General features: G+C 60.5%; 1 protein-coding gene across 1 annotated transcript; it reads left to right on the top strand.

Annotated features, from left to right (window-relative positions):
* The first annotated feature begins 504 nt into the window (after positions 1–504).
* On the top strand, positions 505–21,437 carry LOC140681266 (trypsin-like). Its single transcript, XM_072920799.1, has 5 exons — positions 505–651; positions 4,996–5,155; positions 14,523–14,776; positions 19,169–19,308; positions 21,276–21,437. Exons 1-5 carry the CDS (start codon positions 615–617, stop codon positions 21,435–21,437), a joined length of 753 nt encoding a protein of 250 aa, XP_072776900.1. The 5' UTR covers positions 505–614.
* Positions 21,438–23,339: the final 1,902 nt, after the last annotated feature.

Here is a 23,339-nt window from a genome sequence, read left to right as displayed (position 1 = left end):
GAGGGACTGGGAGTGAACTGGGATGAACTGGGAGGCCCTGAAGAGGGAACTGGGCTGAACTGGGAGGGAACTGGGAGGGATTGCGATGGACTGGGAGGGACTGGGAGTGAACTGGGAGGGAACTGGGATGGACTGGGAGGGAACTGGGATGAACTGGGAGGAAACTGGGAGGGACTGGGATGGACTGGGAGGGACTGGGAGGGACTGGGAGTGAACTGGGAGGGAACTGGGATGGACTGGGAGGCACTGGGAGGGAACTGGGAGTGAACTGGGAGGGAACTGGGACCACACTGGGATGAACTGGGAGGGAACTGGGAGGGACTGGGAGTGAACTGGGATGAACTGGGATGAACTGGGATGAACTGGGATGAACTGGGATGGACTGGGAGGGACTGGGATGAACTGGGAGGGAACTGGGAGTGAACTGGGATGAACTGGGAGGAACTGGGATGAACTGGGAGGGAACTGGGAGGAACTGGGATGAACTGGGAGGAACTGGGATGAACTGGGAGGGAACTGGGAGGAACTGGGAACGAACTGGGAGGGAACTGGGCTGAACTGGTCTGAACTGGTCTGAACTGGGATTCTCCTTCCTCACCCTCCTCCTCCTCCCGATGGAGCGGCTGCTGCCGCTGCTGCTGCTGGCCACTGGTTTGTACTGGTTTATACTGGTTTGTACTGGTTTGGGCCGGGGGGCCACTGGTTTGTACTGGTTTATACTGGTTTATACTGGTTTGGGCTGGGGGGCCACTGGTTTGTACTGGTTTATACTGGTTTATACTGGTTTGGGCTGGGGGGCTGCTGCTGGCCACTGGTTTGTACTGGTTTATACTGGTTTGTACTGGTTTGGGCCGGGGGGCCACTGGTTTGTACTGGTTTTACTGGTTTGGGCTGGGGGGCTGCTGCTGGCCACTGGTTTGTACTGGTTTATACTGGTTTATACTGGTTTGGGCTGGGGGGCCACTGGTTTGTACTGGTTTGTACTGGTTTATACTGGTTTGGGCTGGGGGGCCACTGGTTTGTACTGGTTTATACTGGTTTGGACTGGTTTGGGCTGGGGGCTGCTGCTGGTCACTGGTTTATACTGGTTTATACTGGTTTGGGCTGGGGGGCTGCTGCTGGCCACTGGTTTGTACTGGTTTATACTGGTTTATACTGGTTTGGGCTGGGGGGCTGCTGCTGGCCACTGGTTTGTACTGGTTTATACTGGTTTGTACTGGTTTGGGCTGGGGGGCTGCTGCTGGCCACTGGTTTGTACTGGTTTATACTGGTTTGTACTGGTTTGGACTGGTTTGGGCTGGGGGGCACTGGGAGCGAACTGGGAAGGGACTGGGAGTGAACTGGGATGAACTGGGACGAACTGGGAACAAACTGGGAGCACTGGGAGTGAACTGGGAAGGGACTGGGAGTGAACTGGGATGAACTGGGAACAAACTGGGAGTGAACTGGGAAGGGACTGGGAGCTGCTGGTTTGTACTGGGAGAGACTGGGGGGCACTGGGAGTGAACTGGGAACAAACTGGGATGAACTGGGAGCACTGGGAGTGAACTGGGGGTGAACTGGGAGCTGCTGGTTTGTACTGGGAGCACTGGGATGAACTGGGAACAAACTGGGAGTGAACTGGGATGAACTGGGAAGGAACTGGAAGGAACTGGGAGTGAACTGGGATGAACTGGGATGAACTGGGAGCACTGGGAATGAACTGGGATGAACTGGGAGTGAACTGGGATGAACTGGGAAGGAACTGGGAACAAACTGGTATTGAACTGGGATGAACTGGGAGTGAAATGGGAGCACTGGTTTGAACTGGGAGCACTGGGAGTAAACTGGGATGAACTGGGAATAAACTGGGAACAAACTGGGGATGAACTGGGAGCACTGGTTTGAACTGGGAGCACTGGTTTGAACTGGGAGCACTGGGAGTAAACTGGGAACAAACTGGGAGTGAACTGGGATGAACTGGGATGAACTGGGAGCACTGGGAATGAACTGGGATGAACTGGGAGTTACTGGGAATGAACTGGGCTGAACTGGGAGTTACTGGGAGTGAACTGGGACTGAACTGGGAGCACTGGTTTGAACTGGGAGCACTGGGATTGAACTGGGAACAAACTGGGAGCACTGGGAGTGAACTGGTTTGAACTGGGAGTGAACTGGGCCATACTGGGATGGAGCGAGGGGTGAACTGGGGACACTGGGAGGGACTGGGAGGAACTGGGCGGGACTGGGATGAACTGGGATGAACTGGGAACAAACTGGGAGTGAACTGGGAGCACTGGTTTGAACTGGGATGAACTGGGAGCACTGGGAGTGAACTGGGAGTGAACTGGGAACAAACTGGGAGTGAACTGGGAACAAACTGGGGGTGAACTGGGAACAAACTGGGAGTGAACTGGGAACAAACTGGGGGTGAACTGGGAACAAACTGGGAGCACTGGGAGTGAACTGGGAGCACTGGTTTGAACTGGGAGTGAACTGGGAGTGAACTGGGAGTGAACTGGGAACAAACTGGGAGTGAACTGGGATGAACTGGGAGCAAACTGGGAACAAACTGGGAGCACTGGTTTGAACAGGGAACAAACTGGGAGTGAACTGGGAACAAACTGGGAGTGAACTGGGGGCAAACTGGGAGCACTGGGAATGAACTGGGAACAAACTGGGAGTGAACTGGGAAGGAGCTGGGAATGAACTGGGAGCACTGGGAATGAACTGGGAACAAACTGGGAGTGAACTGGGATGAACTGGGATGAACTGGGAACAAACTGGGAGTTACTGGGAGTGAACTGGTTTGAACAGGAAGTGAACTGGTTTGAACTGGGAGTGAACTGGGCTGAACTGGGAGTGAACTGGTTTGAACTGGGAGTGAACTGGGACATACTGGGATGGAGCCAGAGGTGAACTGGGGACACTGGGAGGGACTGGGAACAAACTGGGAGTGAACTGGGAGCACTGGTTTGACCTGGGAGTGAACTGGGAATGAACTGGGAGGGACTGGGAGCACTGGGAGTGAACTGGGATGAACTGGGAGCACTGGGAATGAACTGGGAACAAATTGGGATTGAACTGGGATGAACTGGGAATAAACGGGGTGAACTGGGAGCACTGGTTTGAACTGGGAGTGAACTGGGAAGGACCTGGGAACAAACTGGGAGTGAACTGGGAACGAACTGGGATGAACTGGGAATGAACTGGGAGCACTGGTTTGAACTGGGAGCACTGGGAATGAACTGGGAACAAACTGGGAGTGAATTGGGAATGAACTGGGAGCACTGGGAGTGAACTGGGATGAACTGGGAGTTACTGGGAGGGCACTGGGCCATACTGGGATGGAGCCAGGGGTGAACTGGGAGCACTGGGAGGGACTGGTTTGAACTGGGAGTGAACTGGGAACAAACTGGGAACAAAGTGGGGGTTAACTGGGATGAACTGGGAATGAACTGGGAGCACTGGGAGTGAACTGGGATGAACTGGGATGAACTGGGATGAACTGGGAGTGAACTGGGAGTGAACTGGGAACAAACTGGGTGTACTGGTTTGAACTGGGAGTGAACTGGGATGAACTGGGAGTGAACTGGGATGAACTGGGAGTGAACTGGGAGTTACTGGGAATGAACTGGGCCATACTGGGATGGAGTGAGAGGTGAACTGGGGACACTGGGAGGGACTGGGAGGAACTGGGATGAACTGGGAAGGAACTGGTTTGAACTGGGAGGGACTGGGAGGGACTGGTTTGAACTGGGATGAACTGGGAGTGAGTGGGAGGCGATCAGGGTGAACTGGTTTGTACTGGGAGGGTGAACTGGGGGCACTGGGAGGGACTGGGAGGAAACTGGGAGGTAACTGGTTTATACTGGGAGGGAACTGGAAGGGGACTGGGGACACTGGTTTGAACTGGGAGCACTGGGAGGGATACTGGGATGGACTGGGAGGGAACTGGGAGGTAACTGGTTTATACTGGGAGGGAACTGGGATGGACTGGGAGGGAACTGGGATGAACTGGGATGGACTGGGAGGGGATTGGAGGGAACTGGTTTATACTGGTTTATACTGGGAGGAAACTGGGATGGACTGGGAAGTCATGGGGAGATCCCAGGTCTATACTGGTCTATACTGGTCTATACTGGTTTATACTGGTTTATACTGGTCTATACTGGTTCTAACCGGTTCTAACCGGTCGGCAGTGGCTGTGGGGGCGCTTTGGGGGTACTGGGAGTGCACCAGTCCAAACTGGTTTATACTGGTTTATACTGGTCTATACTGGTCTATACTGGTCTATACTGGTTTATACTGGTTTATACTGGTCAGAACCGGTTCTAACTGGTTTGAACCGGTCAGCAGCAGCTGTGGGGGCACTTTGGGGGTACTGGGAGAGCACCAGTCCAAACTGGTCTATACTGGTCTATACTGGTCTATACTGGTTTATACTGGTCTATACTGGTCTATACTGGTTTATACTGGTTTATACTGGTCAGAACTGGTTCTAACCGGTCGCCAGTGGCTGTGGGGGCACTTTGGGGGTACTGGGAGAGCACCACTCCAAACTGGTTTATACTGGGTTATACTGGTCTATACTGGTTTATACTGGTCTATACTGGTCTATAATGGTTTATACTGGTCTATACTGGTCTATACCGGTTCTAACCGGTTCTAACCGGTCAGCAGCAGCTGTGGAGGCGCTTTGGGGGTACTGGGAGAGCACCAGTCCAAACTGGTCCATACTGGGTTATACTGGTTTATACTGGTCTATACTGGTCTATACTGGTTTATACTGGTTTATACTGGTTTATACTGGTCAGAACCGGTTCTAACCAGTTCTAACCAGTTGGCAGTGGCTGTGGGGGCGCTTTGGGGGTACTGGGAGGGCAGCACTCCATACTGGTCTATACTGGTCTATACTAGTTTATACTGGTCTATACTGGTTTATACTGGTCAGAACCGGTTCTAACTGGTTTATACTGGTTCTAACTGGTTTATACTGGTTCTAACTGGTGGCAGCGGCCGCGGACGAGAACCGGATCGTGGGCGGGGAGGGCTGCGAGCGGCGCCACCACCCGTACCAGGCGCTGCTGCTGCAGCCGGGGGGCGCCATCCACTGCGGGGGGGTCCTGATCGGCCCCCGCTGGGTCCTGACCGCCGCCCACTGCCACAGCCCCAGGTGAGCGCACCTGGGGGCACCTGGGGGCACCTGGGTACAGCTGGGGGGGATAGAAACACACCTGGGGGCACCTGGGCACACCTGGTCACGGATGGGGGCACCTGGGCACTCCTGGGCATACAGCTGGGCACACCTGGGGGCACCTGGGCATACCTGGGCACGGCTGGGGGCACTGGGGGCACCTGGGGGCACCTGGGGGGGATACAAACACACCTGGGTACACCTGGGGGCACCTGGGCACACCTGGGCATGGCTGGGGGCACCTGGGGGCACCTGGGGGGGATAGAAACACACCTGGGCACACCTGGGCACACCTGGGCACACCTGGGGGCACCTGGAGACACCTGGGCACACCTGGGGGGGATAGAAACACACCTGGGCACACCTGGGCACTCACCTGGGGGCACCTGAGGGCACCTGGGCACAGCTGGGGGGGGATACAAACACACCTGGGCACAGCTGGGCACACCTGGGGCACCTGGGGGCACCTGGGCACACACCTGGGCACACCTGGGCACACCTGGGGGCACCTGGGCACACCTGAGGGGGATACAAACACACCTGGGCACACCTGGGCACACCTGGGCACACCTGGGCACTCACCTGGGTACACCTGGGCACACCTGATGGGGATACAAACACACCTGGGCACACTTAAAGGGGATACTAACACACCTGGGCACACCTGGGCACACCTGGGGGCACCTGGGAGGGGAGGAACAAAAAAAATTCGGTGAAAATCGGGGGAAAAATGGGGGTTTTGGGGGGGTATCGGCTCACCTGGGCACACCTGGGCACACCTGGGCACTCACCTGGGCACGTCTGAGGGGGATACAAACACACCTGGGCACACCTGGGGGCACCTGAGATACACCTGGGCACACACCTGGGGACACCTGGGCACACCTGGGGGGGATAGAAACACACCTGGGCACACCTGGAAGGGATACAAACACACCTGGGCACACCTGGGCACTCACCTGGGCACACCTGGGCACACCTGGGCACACCTGAGGGGGATACAAACACACCTGGGCACACCTGGGGGCACCTGGGGGCACCTGGGCACACCTGGGGGCACCTGGGCACACCTGGGCACACCTGGGCACACCTGGGGGCACCTGGGAGGGGAGGAACAAAAAAAATTCGGTGAAAATCGGGGGAAAAATGGGGGTTTTGGGGGGGTATCGGCTCACCTGGGCACACCTGGGCACTCACCTGGGCACACCTGGGGGCACCTGGGCACAGCTGGGGACACCTGGGGGCACCTGGGAACAGCTGGGGGGGATACAAACACACCTGGGCACACCTGGGGGCACCTGGGTACACACCTGGGCACACCTGAGGGGCATACAATGACAGCTGGGCACACCTGAGTGGGATAGAAACATACCTGGGCACACCTGGGCACACCTGGGCACTCATATGGGTACTCACATGGCACACCTGGGCACACCTGGGCACACCTGGGTATTCACCTGGGCTCACCTGGGGGAGGTACAAACACACCTGGGCACACCTGGGGGCACCTGGAGGGGATACAAACACACATGGGCACTCACATGGCACACCTGGGCACACCTGGGCACTCACCTGGGGGCACCTGGGGGCACCTCGGCACTCACCTGGGCACACCTGGGCACGGCTGGGGGCACCTGGGGGGGATACAAACACACCTGGGTACACCTGGGGGCAGGTGGGCACACCTGGGCACACACCTGGGCACAGCTGGGGGCACCTGGGGGCACCTGGGCACACCTGGGGGGGAGAGAAACACACTTGGGCACACCTGGGCACACCTGGGGGCACCTGGGCACGGCTGGGGGTACCTGGGGGGCACCTGGGCACACCTGGTCACACTTGGGGGCACCTGGGGGCACACCTGGGCACACCTGAGTGGGACACAAACACACCTGGGCACACCTGGGGACACCTGGGGGCACCTGGGCACTCACCTGGGGGCACCTGGGCACACCTGAGGGGGATACAAACACACCTGGGCACACCTGGGGACACCTGAGGGGGATACAAACACACCTGGGCACACCTGGGCACACCTGGGCACACACCTGGGCACACCTGGGGACACCTGGGCACAGCTGGGGGCACCTGGGAGGGGAGGAACAAAAAAAATTCGGTGAAAATCGGGGGGAAAATAGGGGTTTTGGGGGGGTATCGGCTCACCTGGGCACACCTGGGCACACCTGGGCACACCTGAGGGGCATACAAACACACCTGGGTACACCTGGGGGCACCTGGGGGCACCTGGGGGGGGATACAAACACACCTGGGCACACCTGGGCACTCACCTGGGGGCACCTGGGGGCACCTCGGCACTCACCTGGGCACACCTGGGCACGGCTGGGGGCACCTGGGGGGGATACAAACACACCTGGGCACACCTGGGAACACCTGGGGGCACCTGGGGGGGGATACAAACACACCTGGGCACACCTGAGGGCACCTGGGCACACCTGGGCACACCTGGGCACACCTGGGGGACACCTGGGCACACCTGAGGGGGATACAAACACACTTGGGCACTCACCTGGGCACACCTGGGGGCACCTGGGCACACTTGGGGGGGATACAAACACACCTGGGCACACCTGGGCACACCTGAGTGGGATAGAAACACACCTGGGCACTCACCTGGGGGCACCTGGGGCACACCTGGGCACACCTGAGGGGGATACAAACACACCTGGGCACACCTGGGCACACGTGGGCACACCTGGGGGGCGCCATCCACTGCGGGGGGGTCCTGATCGGCCCCCGCTGGGTCCTGACCGCCGCCCACTGCCACAGCCACAGGTGAGCGCACCTGGGGGCACCTGGGCACACCTGGGGGCACCTGGGGGCACCTGGGGGCACCTGGGAGGGGAGGAACAAAAAAAATTCGGTGAAAATCGGGGGAAAAATGGGGGTTTTGGGGGGGTATCGGCTCACCTGGGCACACCTGAGGGCACCTGGGGGGGATACAAACACACCTGGGCACACCTGTGGGGAGATACAAACACACCTGGGTACACCTGGGTACACCTGGGGGCACCTGGGGGCACCTGGGCACACACCTGGGTACAGCTGGGCACACCTTAGGGGGATACAAACACACCTGGGCACACCTGGGGGCACCTGAGGGGGATATAAACACACATGGGCACACCTGGGCACACTTAAAGGGGATACAAACACACCTGGGCACACCTGGGCACACCTCGGCACGGCTGGGGGCACCTGGGTACTCACCTGGGCACACCTGAGGGGGATAAAAACACACCTGGGTACACCTGTGGGGAGATACAAACACACCTGGGCACACCTGGGCACTCACCTGGGCACGGCTGGGGGCACCTGGGCACTCACGTGGGGGCACCTGGGCACACCTGGGAACAGCTGGGCACACCTGGGGGCACCTGGGGGCACATGGGGGGCATACAAACACACCTGGGTACAGCTGGGGGCACCTGGGGGCACCTGGGCACTCACCTGGGTACACCTGAGGGGGATAGAAACACACCTGGGCACACCTGGGCACAGCTGGGGGCACCTGGGGGCACCTGGGGGCACCTGGGCACTGACCTGGGGGGGATACAAACACACCTGGGCACACCTGGGCACACCTGGGCACACCTGGGTACAGCTGGGGGGGATACAAACACACCTGGGCACACCTGGGGGCACCTGGGCACACCTGGGCACACCTGGGCACACCTGGGGCACCTGGGAACACACCCGGGCACACCTGGGCACACCTGGGCACACCTGGGCACACCTGGGCACACCTGGGGCACCTGGGAACACACCCGGGCACACCTGGGCACACCTGGGCACACCTGGGCACACCTGGGCACACCTGGGGGGCGCCATCCACTGCGGGGGGGTCCTGATCGGCCCCCGCTGGGTCCTGACCGCCGCCCACTGCCACAGCCACAGGTGAGCGCACCTGGGGGCACCTGGGCACACCTGGGGGCACCTGGGGGCACCTGGGCACACCTGGGGGCACCTGGGGGCACCTGGGGGGGATAGAAACACACCTGGGCACACCTGGGGGGGGATAGAAACACACCTGGGCACACCTGGGGGGGATAGAAACACACCTGGGCACACCTGGGGGGGATAGAAACACACCTGGGCACACCTGGGCACGGCTGGGGGCACCTGGGGACACCTGGGCACACCTGGGGGCACCTGGGCACACCTGGGCACACACCTGGGCACGGATGGGGGCACCTGGGCACGCCTGAGGGGGATACAAACACACCTGGGGCACACCTGGGCACTCACCTGGGCACACCTGGGGGCACCTGGGGGCACACCTGGGCACACCTGGGGAGGATACAAACACACCTGGGCACACCTGGGCACACCTGGGGGCACCTGGGCACACCTGGGCACACCTGGGCACACCTGAGATACACCTGGGGGGTTAAAAATCACACCTGGGCACTCATCTGGGGCACACCTGGGCACTCACCTGGGCACACCTGGGCACTCACCTGGGCACACCTGGGGGGGATACAAACACACCTGGGGGCACCTGGGCACTCACCTGAGGGCACCTGGGCACACCTGGGCAAACCTGGGCACAGCTGGGGGCACCTGGGCACACCTGGGGGGGATACAAACACACCTGGGCACACCTGGGCACACCTGGGGGCACCTGGGCACTCACCTGGGCATGTCTGAGGGGGATACAAACACACCTGGGTACACCTGGGGGGCACCTGGGGGCATTTGGGGGAGATAAAAACACACCTGGGCACACCTGGGCACACCTGGGCACACCTGGGGGCACGGCTGGGGGCACCTGGGAGGGGAGGAACAAAAAAAATTCGGTGAAAATCGGGGGGAAAATGGGGGTTTTGGGGGGGTATCGGCTCACCTGGGCACACCTGGGCACTCACCTGGGCACACCTGAGGGGGATACAAACACACCTGGGCACACCTGGGGGCACCTGGGTACTCACCTGGGCACACCTGGCGGGGATACAAACACACCTGGGCCCAGCTGGGCACAGCTGGACACACCTGGGGGCACCTGGGCACAGATGGGGGGGATACAAACACACCTGGGGGCACCTGGGGGCACCTGGGGGCACCTGGGAACTCACCTGGGCACACCTGGGCACACCTGGGCACTCACCTGGGCACACCTGGGCACACCTGGGCACGCCTGAGGGGGATACGAACACACCTGGGCACTCACCTGGGGGCACCTGGGGGCACCTGGGGGGGATAGAAACACACCTGGGCACACCTGGGTACACCTGGGGGCGCACCTGGGGGCACCTGGGCACTCACCTGGGTACAGCTGAGGGGGATACAAACACACCTGGGCACACCTGGGCACACCTGGGCACACCTGGGCACGGCTGGGGGCACCTGGGCACACCTGGGGGCACCTGGGAGGGGAGGAACAAAAAAAATTCGATGAAAATCGGGGGAAAAATGGGGGTTTTGGGGGGGTATTGGCTCACCTGGGCACACCTGGGGGCACCTGGGCACACCTGAGGGTGATAGAAACACACCTGGGCACACCTGGGCACACGTGGGCACACCTGGGCACGGCTGAGGGGGATACAAACACACCTGGGCACACCTGGGCACACCTGGGGGCACCTGGGAGGGGAGGAACAAAAAAAATTTAATGAAAATCGGGGGGAAAATGGGGGTTTTGGGGGGGTATCGGCTCACCTGGGCGCTCACCTGAGCTCACCTGTCCCATTATAAATCCCAATTTACCTGTCCCAGGTGTATTTACCTGTCCCAGGTGTGCTCACCTGAGCTCACCTGAGCTCACCTGTGCCATTATAAACCCCATTTACCTGTCCCAGGTGTGCTCACCTGAGCCTCACCTGAGCTCACCTGTCCCATTCCAAATCCCATTTACCTGTCCCAGGTGTATTTACCTGTCCCAGGTGTGCTCACCTGAGCTCACCTGAGCTCACCTGTCCCATTCCAAACCCCATTTACCTGTCCCAGGTGTATTTACCTGTCCCAGGTGTGCTCACCTGAGCTCACCTGAGCTCACCTGTCCCATTATAAATCCCCATTTACCTGCCCCAGGTGTATTTACCTGTCCCAGGTGTGCTCACCTGAGCTCACCTGAGCTCACCTGTCCCATTATAAATCCCCATTTACCTGTCCCAGGTGTATTTACCTGTCCCAGGTGTATTTACCTGTCCCAGGTGTGCTCACCTGAGCTCACCTGAGCTCACCTGTCCCATTAAAAATCCCCATTTACCTGTCCCAGGTGTGCTCACCTGAGCTCACCTGAGCTCACCTGTCCCATTATAAACCCCATTTACCTGTCCCAGGTGTGCTCACCTGAGCACACCTGAGCTCACCTGTCCCCCCTTTACCTGCCCAGCCCCCTGCGGGTCCTGCTGGGCCTCACCTGAGCCTCACCTGGGCGCTCACCTGAGCTCACCTGTCCCATTCCAATCCCCATTTACCTGTCCCAGGTGTGCTCACCTGAGCTCACCTGAGCTCACCTGAGCTCACCTGTGCCCCCTTTACCTGCCCAGCCCCCTGCGGGTCCTGCTGGGGGAACACGACCTGACGGAACCGGAAGGGGCGGAGCAATGTCTCACCTGGGCGCTCACCTGAGCTCACCTGTCCCATTCCAGACCCCATTTACCTGTCCCAGGTGTGCTCACCTGAGCTCACCTGAGCTCACCTGTCCCATTCCAAACCCCATTTACCTGTCCCAGGTGTGCTCACCTGAGCTCACCTGAGCTCACCTGTCCCATTCCAATCCCCATTTACCTGTCCCAGGTGTATTTACCTGTCCCAGGTGAGCACACCTGAGCTCACCTGAGCTCACCTGTCCCATTATAAACCCCATTTACCTGTCCCAGGTGTATTTACCTGTCCCAGGTGTATTTACCTGTCCAGGTGTGCTCACCTGAGCTCACCTGAGCTCACCTGTCCCATTAAAAATCCCCATTTACCTGTCCCAGGTGTGCTCACCTGAGCTCACCTGAGCTCACCTGTCCCATTATAAACCCCATTTACCTGTCCCAGGTGTGCTCACCTGAGCTCACCTGAGCTCACCTGTCCCATTCCAATCCCCATTTACCTGTCCCAGGTGTGCTCACCTGAGCTCACCTGAGCTCACCTGTCCCATTCCAATCCCCATTTACCTGTCCCAGGTGTGCTCACCTGAGCTCACCTGTCCCATTATAAACCCCATTTACCTGTCCCAGGTGTGCTCACCTGAGCTCACCTGAGCTCACCTGTCCCATTCCAAATCCCCATTTACCTGTCCCAGGTGTATTTACCTGTCCCAGGTTTGCTCACCTGTGCTCACCTGAGCTCACCTGTCCCATTCCAAACCCCATTTACCTGTCCCAGGTGTGCTCACCTGAGCTCACCTGAGCTCACCTGTCTTATTATAAACCCCATTTACCTGTCCCAGGTGTGCTCACCTGAGCTCACCTGTCCCATTATAAATCCCCATTTACCTGTCCCAGGTGTATTTACCTGTCCCAGGTGTATTTACCTGTCCCAGGTGTGCTCACCTGAGCTCACCTGAGCGCACCTGTCCCATTATAAATCCTCATTTACCTGTCCCAGGTGAGCTCACCTGAGCTCACCTGAGCTCACCTGTCCCATTCCAAACCCCATTTACCTGTCCCAGGTGTATTTACCTGTCCCAGGTGTGCTCACCTGAGCTCACCTGAGCTCACCTGTCCCATTCCAAACCCCATTTACCTGTCCCAGGTGTATTTACCTGTCCCAGGTGTGCTCACCTGAGCTCACCTGAGCTCACCTGTCCCATTCCAAACCCCATTTACCTGTCCCAGGTGTGCTCACCTGAGCTCACCTGAGCTCACCTGTCCCATTCCAAACCCCATTTACCTGTCCCAGGTGTATTTACCTGTCCCAGGTGTGCTCGCCTGAGCTCACCTGAGCTCACCTGTCCCATTCCAAACCCCATTTACCTGTCCCAGGTGTATTTACCTGTCCCAGGTGTGCTCACCTGAGCTCACCTGAGCTCACCTGTCCCATTCCAAACCCCATTTACCTGTCCCAGGTGTATTTACCTGTCCCAGGTGTGCTCACCTGAGCTCACCTGAGCTCACCTGAGCTCACCTGTCCCATTCCAAACCCCATTTACCTGTCCCAGGTGTATTTACCTGTCCCAGGTGTGCTCGCCTGAGCTCACCTGAGCTCACCTGAGCTCACCTGTCCCATTCCAAACCCCATTTACCTGTCCCAGGTGTGCTCACCTGAGCTCACCTGAGCTCACCTGTCCCATTCCAAACCCCATTTACCTGTCCCAGGTGTGCTCACCTGAGCTCACCTGAGCTCACCTGTCCCATTCCAAACCCCATTTACCTGTCCCAGGTGTGCTCACCTGAGCTCACCTGAGCTCACCTGAGCTCACCTGTCCCATTCCAAACCCCATTTACCTGTCCCAGGTGTATTTACCTGTCCCAGGTGTGCTCACCTGAGCTCACCTGAGCTCACCTGTCCCATTCCAAACCCCATTTACCTGTCCCAGGTGTATTTACCTGTCCCAGGTGTGCTCACCTGAGCTCACCTGAGCTCACCTGAGCTCACCTGTCCCATTCCAAACCCCATTTACCTGTCCCAGGTGTATTTACCTGTCCCAGGTGTGCTCGCCTGAGCTCACCTGAGCTCACCTGAGCTCACCTGTCCCATTCCAAACCCCATTTACCTGTCCCAGGTGTGCTCACCTGAGCTCACCTGAGCTCACCTGTCCCATTCCAAACCCCATTTACCTGTCCCAGGTGTGCTCACCTGAGCTCACCTGAGCTCACCTGTCCCATTCCAAACCCCATTTACCTGTCCCAGGTGTGCTCACCTGAGCTCACCTGAGCTCACCTGTCCCATTATAAATCCCCATTTACCTGTCCCAGGTGTGCTCACCTGAGCTCACCTGAGCTCACCTGTCCCATTCCAAACCCCATTTACCTGTCCCAGGTGTGCTCACCTGAGCTCACCTGAGCTCACCTGTCCCATTATAAACCCCATTTACCTGTCCCAGGTGTATTTACCTGTCCCAGGTGTGCTCACCTGAGCTCACCTGAGCTCACCTGTCCCATTCCAAACCCCATTTACCTGTCCCAGGTGTATTTACCTGTCCCAGGTGTATTTACCTGTCCCAGGTGAGCACACCTGAGCTCACCTGAGCTCACCTGTCCCCCCCTTTACCTGCCCAGCCCCCTGCGGGTCCTGCTGGGGGAACACGACCTGACGGAACCGGAAGGGGCGGAGCAATGTCTCACCTGAGCTCACCTGAGCTCACCTGTCCCATTCCAAACCCCATTTACCTGTCCCAGGTGTGCTCACCTGAGCTCACCTGAGCTCACCTGTCCCCCCTTTACCTGCCCAGCCCCCTGCGGGTCCTGCTGGGCGAGCACGACCTGACGGAACCGGAAGGGGCGGAGCAATGTCTCACCTGGGCGCGCGCTTTCGTCCACCCGCGCTACCGCCCCGGCCGCCATGACAGTGACGTCATGCTGCTGCGCCTGCGCACTGCCGCCCGCCTCGGCCCGCGCGTGCGCCCCGCGCAGCTCCCGCACAGGTGCGCCCAGGTGGGCGCCAGGTGTGTGGTCAGCGGGTGGGGCAGCACACGGAGCCCGCAAGGTGAGACACACCTGGGACAGGTGAGGGTGGGACAGGTGTGTGGTCAGCGGGTGGGGCAGCACACGGAGCCCGCAAGGTGAGACACACCTGAGACAGGTGAGGGTGGGACACACCTGGGACAGGTGAGGGGTGGGACAGGTGAGATTGGGACAGGTGAGGGTGGGACAGGTGAGGGACAGGTGTGTGGTGAGCGGGTGGGGCAGCACGCGGAGCCCGCAAGGTGAGACACACCTGGGACAGGTGAGGGACAGGTGAGGGTGGGACAGGTGAGGGTGGGACAGGTGAGGGGGTGGGGGGCACACCTGGAGACAGGTGAGGGGTGGGAACACACCTGGGGACAGGTGAGGGTGGGACAGGTGAGGGACAGGTGAGGGTGGGAACACACCTGGGGACAGGTGATAGACAGGTGAGGGAGTGGGGGCACACCTGGGGAGAGGTGAGGGGTGGGACAGGTGAGGGGTGGGACAGGTGAGGGACAGGTGTGTGGTGAGCGGGTGGGGCAGCACACGGAGCCCGCAAGGTGAGATTGGGACAGGTGAGGGTGGGACAGGTGATGGACAGGTGAGGGTGGGACAGATGAGGGACAGGTGAGGGTGGGACAGATGAGGGTGGGACAGGTGAGGGACAGGTGTGTGGTGAGCGGGTGGGGCAGCACACGGAGCCCGCAAGGTGAGACACACCTGGGACAGGTGAGGGTGGGACAGGTGAGGGGTGGGAACACACCTGGGGGGTGGGACAGGTGAGGGACAGGTGTGTGGTGAGCGGGTGGGGCAGCACACGGAGCCCACAAGGTGAGATACACCTGAGACAGGTGAGGGTGGAACACACCTGGGGGGTGGGAACACACCTGGGACAGGTGAGGGTGGGACAGGTGAGGGACAGGTGATAGGTGAGTGGGTTGGTGGGACAGGTGAGGGTGGGACGCACCTGGGGACAGGTGAGGGTGGGACAGGTGAGGGACAGGTGTGTGGTGAGCGGGTGGGGCAGCACCCGCAGCCCCCAAGGTGAGACACACCTGGGACAGGTGAGGGTGGGGACACACCTGGGGGGTGGGACAGGTGAGGGACAGGTGAGGGGTGGGACAGGTGGGACAGGTGTGGGACAGGTGAGGGGGTGGGGGGCACACCTGGAGACAGGTGAGGGACAGGTGAGGGGGTTGGTGGGACAGGTAAAGAGGTGGGGGCACACCTGGGGACAGGTGAGAGGTGGGAACACACCTGGAGACAGGTGATAGACAGGTGAGGGGGTGGGGGCACACCTGGAGACAGGTGATAGACAGGTGAGGGGGTGGGGGCACACCTGGAGACAGGTGATAGACAGGTGATAGACAGGTGAGGGACAGGTGAGGGGTGGGACAGGTGAGGGACAGGTGAGGGTGGGACAGGTGAGGGACAGGTGTGTGGTGAGCGGGTGGGGCAGCACACGGAGCCCGCAAGGTGAGACACACCTGGGACAGGTGAGGGGTGGGACAGGTGAGGGTGGAACAGGTGAGGGGTGGGACAGGTGAGGGACAGGTGAGGGGGTTGGTGGGACAGGTAAAGAGGTGGGGGCACACCTGGAGACAGGTGAGGGGTGGGACAGGTGAGGGGTGGGACAGGTGAGGGGTGGGAACACCTGGGGACAGGTGAGGGGGTAGGTGGGACAGGTGAGGGGGTGGAGGCACACCTGAGGGACAGGTGAGGGACAGGTGAGGGACAGGTGTGGGACAGGTAAGGGACAGGTAAGGGACAGGTAAGGGACAGGTAAGGGACAGGTAAGGGTGGTGGGACAGGTAAATAGGTGGGGGCACACCTGGAGACAGGTAAGGGGTGGGAACACACCTGGGGACAGGTGAGGGGGTTGGTGGGACAGGTGAGGGATGGGACAGGTGAGGGACAGGTGAGGGTGGGACAGGTAAGGGACAGGTGAGGGACAGGTGAGGGTGGGACAGATGAGGGACAGGTGAGGGGGGTGGGTGGGACAGGTGAGGGGATGGGGGGCACACCTGGAGACAGGTGAGGGGTGGGACACACCTGGGGGGTGGGACAGGTGAGGGACAGGTGAGGGGTGGGACAGGTGAGGGACAGGTGAGGGACAGGTGAGGGGTGGGACAGGTGAGGGACAGGTGAGGGACAGGTGAGGGGTGGGACAGGTGAGGGACAGGTGAGGGACAGGTGAGGGTGGGAACACACCTGGGGACAGGTGAAAGGGTGGGAGGGACTGGGGAGGGAAAAATGAACACGGGAGGGGTCACGTGAGACCTGTCCCACCTGTCCCACCTGTCCTTTACCTGTCTCACCTGTCCGATCCCACCTGTCCCATCTCACCTGTCCAATCTCACCTGTCCCACCTGTCCGATCTCACCTGTCGCATCTCACCTGTCTGATCTCACCTGTCCCACCTGTCCACCTGTCCAATCTCACCTGTCCCACCTGTCTGATCTCTCCTGTCCCACCTGTGTCACCTGTCCCCACCTGTCCCCACCTGTCCCACCTGTCCCACCTGTCCCATCTCACCTGTCCCATCTCACCTGTCCTCACCTGTCCCATCTCACCTGTCCATGTCCCACCTGTCCCACCTGTCCCTCACCTGTCCCATCTCACCTGTCCCACCTGTCCCACCTTTCCAATCCCACCTGTCTCACCTGTCCATGTCTCACCTGTCCCACCTGTCCCACCTTTCCAATCCCACCTGTCTCACCTGTCCATGTCTCACCTGTCCCACCTGTCCAATCCCACCTGTCCCATCTCACCTGTATCTCACCTGTCCCACCTGTCCCACCTGTCCCTCATCTGTCCTACCTGTCCCATCTCACCTGTCCAATCTCACCTGTCCGATCTCACCTGTCCCACCTGTCCAATCTCACCTGTCCCATCTCACCTGTCCGATCCCACCTGTCCCACCTGTCCAATCTCACCTGTCCCATCTCACCTGTCCCATCTCACCTGTCCCACCTGTCCCATCTCACCTGTCCAATCTCACCCATCTCACCTGTCCGATCTCACCTGTCTCACCTGTCTGATCCCACCTGTCCCACCTGTCTCACCTGTCCCACCTGTCCCACCTGTCCGATCTCACCTGTCTCACCTGTCCCATCTCACCTGTCCGATCTCACCTGTTCCACCTGTCCCATCTCACCTGTCCCACCTGTCCTCACATGTTCCACCTGTCCAATCTCACCTGTCCCACCTGTCCGATCTCACCTGTCCGAACTCACCTGTCCCACCTGTCCCGTCTCACCTGTCCAATCTCACCTGTCCCACCTGTCTCATCTCACCTGTCCGATCTCACCTGTCCCACCTGTCTGATCTCACCTGTCCAACCTGTCCCATCTCACCTGTCCCACTTGTCCCACCTGTCCAATCTCACCTGTCCCATCCCACCTGTCCAATCTCACCTGTCCAATCTCACCTGTCCCACCTGTCCCACCTGTCCCACCTGTCCAATCTCACCTGTCCAATCTCACCTGTCCCACCTGTCCCATCTCACCTGTCCGATCTCACCTGTCCAATCTCACCTGTCCCATCTCACATGTCCCACCTGTCCCAGCTGTCTGACCTGTCCCTCACCTGTCTCACTTGTCCTCACCTGTCCCACCTGTCCATGTCCCACCTGTCCATGTCTCAACTGTCCATATCTCACCTGTCTCACCTGTCCCACACCCGTCCCACCTGTCCGATCTCACCTGTCCCACCTGTCCATGTTCCACCTGTCCAATCTCACCTGTCCCATCCCACCTGTCCTCACCTGTCCGATCTCACCTGTCCAATCTCACCTGTCCCACCTGTCCAATCTCACCTGTCCAATCTCACCTGTCTCACCTGTCTTACCTGTCTCACCTGTCCCACCTGTCCCATCTCACCTGTCCCACCTGTCCAATCTCACCTGTCCAATCTCACCTCTCCAATCTCACCTCTCCAATCTCACCTGTCCCACCTGTCCAATCTCACCTGTCTCACCTGTCCCACCTCACCTGTCCCCCCTGTCTCACCTGTCCAATCTCACCTGTGCCACCTGTCCATGTCCCACCTGTCCAATCTCACCTGTCCCACCTGTCCCACCTGTCCCTCACCTGTCCCACCTGTCCATGTTCCACCTGTCCAATCTCACCTGTCCATGTCTCACCTGTCCCACCTGTCCATGTCCCACCTGTCCATGTCCCACCTGTCCCACCTGTCCATGTCCCACCTGTCCCACCTTTCCCATCTCACCTGTCCCACCTGTTTGATCTCACCTGTCCCATCTCACCTGTCTCACCTGTCCCATCTCACCTCTCCCACCTGTCCAATCTCACCTGTCTCACCTGTCCGATCTCACCTGTCCCACCTGTCCGATCTCACCTGTCCAACCTGTCCATGTCCCACCTCTCTCACCTGTCCAATCTCACCTGTCCCACCTGTCCCACCTGCGCAGGTGCGTTCCCCAACGTGCTGCAGTGCGGGGAGGTGTTCACCTGGTCCAACGCCGACTGCGCTCACCTGTACCCAGGTGCCATCACTCCCAACATGCTCTGCGCCGGCGGCCGGGCCGGGGACGGCACCGACTCCTGCCAGGTACGGCCAGGTGTGGCCAGGTGAGGCCAGGTGTGGCCAGGTGTGGCCAGGTGAGGCCAGGTGTGGCCAGGTACGGCCAGGTGCGGCCAGGTGTGTGTGGGGGAGGGGCCAGGTGTGATCAGAGGTGGCCAGGTGTGGCCAGGTGTGGCCAGGTGTGGGGGGGAGGGGCCAGGTGTGGCCAGGTGTGGGGGGGACTCACCTGGGAGGGGGTTGGGACTCACCTGTATTGGGGGGGGATGGGTGGGACACACCTGGGGAACACCTGGAGGGACTCACCTGGATGGACTCACCTGGGGGGACTCACCTGTATTGGGGACACACCTGGGGGGACTCACCTGTATGGGAAGGGAGGGGTTGGACTCACCTGTATGGGGGAAATGGGGGTGGGACTCACCTGGGGACACTCACCTGTATGGGGGGGACTCACCTGTATTGGGGGACTCACCTGTATGGGGGGAATGGGGGTGGGACACACCTGAGGGGACTCACCTGTATGGGGGGACTCACCTGTATGGGGGGACTCACCTGTATTGGGGACTCACCTGGATGGGGAGGACTCACCTGGATGGGGGGAATGGGAGTGGGACACACCTGGGGAACACCTGGGGGGACTCACCTGTATTGGGGGGACTCACCTGTGTGGGAGAAATGGGTGGGACACACCTGGGGAACACCTGGGGGGACTCACCTGTATTGGGGGAATGGAGGTGGGACACACCTGGGGGGACTCACCTGTATTGGGGACACCTGGGGGGACTCACCTGTATGGGGGAAATGGGAGTGGGACACACCTGGGGGGACTCACCTGTATGAGGGGACTCACCTGTATGGGGGGGATGGGGGTGGGACACACCTGGGACACACCTGGGGGGACTCACCTGTATGGGGGGGACTCACCTGGATGGGAGAAATGGGTGGGACACACCTGAGGGGACTCACCTGTATTGGGGGATGGGAGTGGGACACACCTGGGGAACACCTGGAGGGACTCACCTGTGTGGGGGGAAATGGGGGTGGGACACACCTGGGGGGCCTCACCTGTGATGGAAGGGAGGGGTTGGACTCACCTGGATGGGGAGAATGGGAGTGGGACACACCTGGGGAACACCTGGGGGGACTCACCTGTATGGGGGAAATGGGTGGGACACACCTGGGGGGACTCACCTGTATGGGGGGACTCACCTGTGTGTGGGGGGATGGGTGGGACACACCTGGGGGGACTCACCTGTATTGGGGGACTCACCTGGATGGGGAAATGGGGGTGGGACACACCTGAAGAACACCTGGAGGGACTCACCTGTGTGGGGGGACTCACCTGTATGGGAAGGGAGGGGCTGGACTCACCTGTATGGGGGGAATGGGTGGGACACACCTGGGACACACCTGGGGGGACTCACCTGTAATGGGGACACCTGGGGGCACTCACCTGTCCCACCTGTGTCTCACCCATCCCAGGTGTATTTACCTGTCTCAGGTGTATCTCAGGTGTATCTCAGGTGTATTTACCTGTCTCAGGTGTATTTACCTGTCTCACCTGTCTCACCTGTCCCAGGGTGACTCCGGGGGCCCGCTGGTGTGCGGGGGTTACCTGCAGGGCGTGGTCTGTGCCAGGTGTATCTCAGGTGTATCTCAGGTGTATTTACCTGTCTCAGGTGTATTTACCTGTCTCACCTGTCTCACCTGTCGCAGGGTGACTCCGGGGGCCCGCTGGTGTGCGGGGGTTACCTGCAGGGCGTGGTCTGTGCCAGGTGTATCTCAGGTGTATCTCAGGTGTATTTACCTGTCCCAGGTGTGTCTCACCTGTCCGTTACCTGTCTCACCTGCACAGGGTGACTCCGGGGGCCCGCTGGTGTGCGGGGGTTACCTGCAGGGCGTGGTCTGTGCCAGGTGTATCTCAGGTGTATCTCAGGTGTATTTACCTGTCCCAGGTGTGTCTCACCTGTCCGTTACCTGTCTCACCTGTGCAGGGTGACTCCGGGGGCCCGCTGGTGTGCGGGGGTTACCTGCAGGGCGTGGTCTCCTGGGGGCTGCAGGTGTGCGGCCAGCGGGGCCGGCCAGGTGTGTACAGCCGCGTCTGCGCCTTCACCTCCTGGATCCGCCGCACCATCCGCGCCAACGGCGGCGACTGACGCACCTGAGCGCACCTGGGGGCACCTGGGGGCACCTGGGGACACCTGGGGGTCACCTGGGGGGCTCCTTGACCTCACCTGGGGGCACCTGGAGGCACCTGGAGGCACCTGAGGAGCTCCTTGACCTCACCTGTGACACCTGAGGGCACCTGGGGACACCTGGAGGTCTTATTGTCACACCTGGAGGTCACCTGGAGCACCTGAGGGGCTCCTTGGGACACCTGGGGGGCACCTGGGGACACCTGGAGGCACCTGGAGGTCACCTGGGGGGCTCCTTGACCTCACCTGTGACACCTGAGGGGCTCCTTGGGACACCTGGGCACACCTGGGGGCACCTGGGGGGCACCTGGGGGTCTCATTGTTACACCTGTGGGGCACCTGGGGACACCTGGAACACCTGAATGGTTCCTTTGAACACCTGAGTGGTTCCTTGAGTTCACCTGGAGCACCTGGGGGGTACCTGGGGGGCACCTGGGAACACCTGGGGGGCACCTGGGGGCACCTGGAGGTCTCATTGTCACACCTGGGGGACACCTGGGGGGCACCTGGGCACACCTGGGGTCACCTGGGCACACCTGGGGTCACCTGGGCACACCTGGGGGGCACCTGGGAACACCTGGGGGCACCTGGGAGGCACTTGGGGGCACCTGGGGACACCTGGGGGACACCTGGGGACACCTGGGGGCACCTGGGGGCACCTGGGGGGCACCTGGGGAGCACCTGGGAGGCTTCTGGACCTCACCTGTGACACCTGAGGGGCTCCTTGACCTCACCTGTGACACCTGAGGGTCACCTGGGCACACCTGGGGACACCTGGGGGGCACCTTGACCTCACCTGTGACACCTGAGGGGCTCCTTGAGCTCACCTGGAACACCTGAATGGCTCCTTTGAACACCTGAGTGGTTCCTTGAGCTCACCTGGAGCACCTGAGGGCACCTGGGGGCACCTGAGGGGCTCCTTGACCTCACCTGGGCACACCTGGGGGGCACCTGGGAGGCTTCTGGACCTCACCTGTGACACCTGAGGGGCACCTGGGGGTCGCCTGGGGGGTACCTGGGCACACCTGGGGGGCACCTGGGGGCACCTGGAGGTCACCTGAGGGCACCTGGGGGTCTCATTGTCACACGTGGGGGGCACCCTAGGTGTCCTGGAACACCTGAATGTCTCCTTGACCTCACCTGTGACACCTGGGCACACCTGGGCACACCTGGGGGCACCTGAGGGGCTCCTTGAGCTCACCTGGAACACCTGAATGGCTTCTTTGAACACCTGAGGGTCTCATTGTCACACCTGGGGACACCTGGGGGCACCTGGGGGGCACCTGGGGGCACCTGGGGGCACCTGAGGAGCTCCTTGACCTCACCTGTGACACCTGGGGGACACCTGGGCACACCTGGGGGCACCTGGGGGCACCTGGATGTCACTTGGGGGGCACCTGGGGGCACCTGGGAGGCTCCTGGACCTCACCTGTGACACCTGGGGGCACCTGGGGGGCACCTGGGGGCACCTGAGGGCACCTGGGGGGCACCTGGAAGGCTTCTGGACCTCACCTGTGACACCTGAGGGGCTCCTTGACCTCACCTGTGACACCTGGGGGGGACCTGGGGGCACCTGGGGGTACCTGGGAGGCACCTGGGGGCACGTGAGGGGCTTCTGGACCTCACCTGTGACACCTGAGGGGCTCCTTGAGCTCACCTGGAACACCTGAATGGCTCCTTTGAACACCTGAGTGGTTCCTTGAGTTCACCTGGAGCACCTGGGGCACACCTGGGGGCACCTGGGGGGCACCTGAGGGGCTCCTTGGGACACCTGGGGACACCTGAGGAGGCTTCTGGACCTCACCTGGGGGCACCTGGGGGGACCTGGGGGTACCTGGGGGCACCTGGGGGCACCTGGGGGTC

This window comes from Taeniopygia guttata, chromosome 33, assembly GCF_048771995.1.
Source record: "Taeniopygia guttata chromosome 33, bTaeGut7.mat, whole genome shotgun sequence".
Taxonomy (NCBI): Eukaryota; Metazoa; Chordata; class Aves; order Passeriformes; family Estrildidae; genus Taeniopygia; species Taeniopygia guttata.
Note: the sequence above shows the minus strand (reverse complement) of the source record. Positions and strands in the feature narration are given on the sequence as shown.

Coding starts and splice junctions, on each gene's coding strand:
- LOC140681266 (XM_072920799.1), top strand. CDS start 615: ATGGAGCGGCTGCTGCCGCTGCTGCTGCTGGCCACTG. Junction 5,156..14,522: donor GCCCACTGCCACAGCCCCAG/GTGAGCGCACCT, acceptor TTACCTGCCCAG/CCCCCTGCGGGTCCTGCTGG. Junction 19,309..21,275: donor ACGGCACCGACTCCTGCCAG/GTACGGCCAGGT, acceptor TCACCTGTGCAG/GGTGACTCCGGGGGCCCGCT.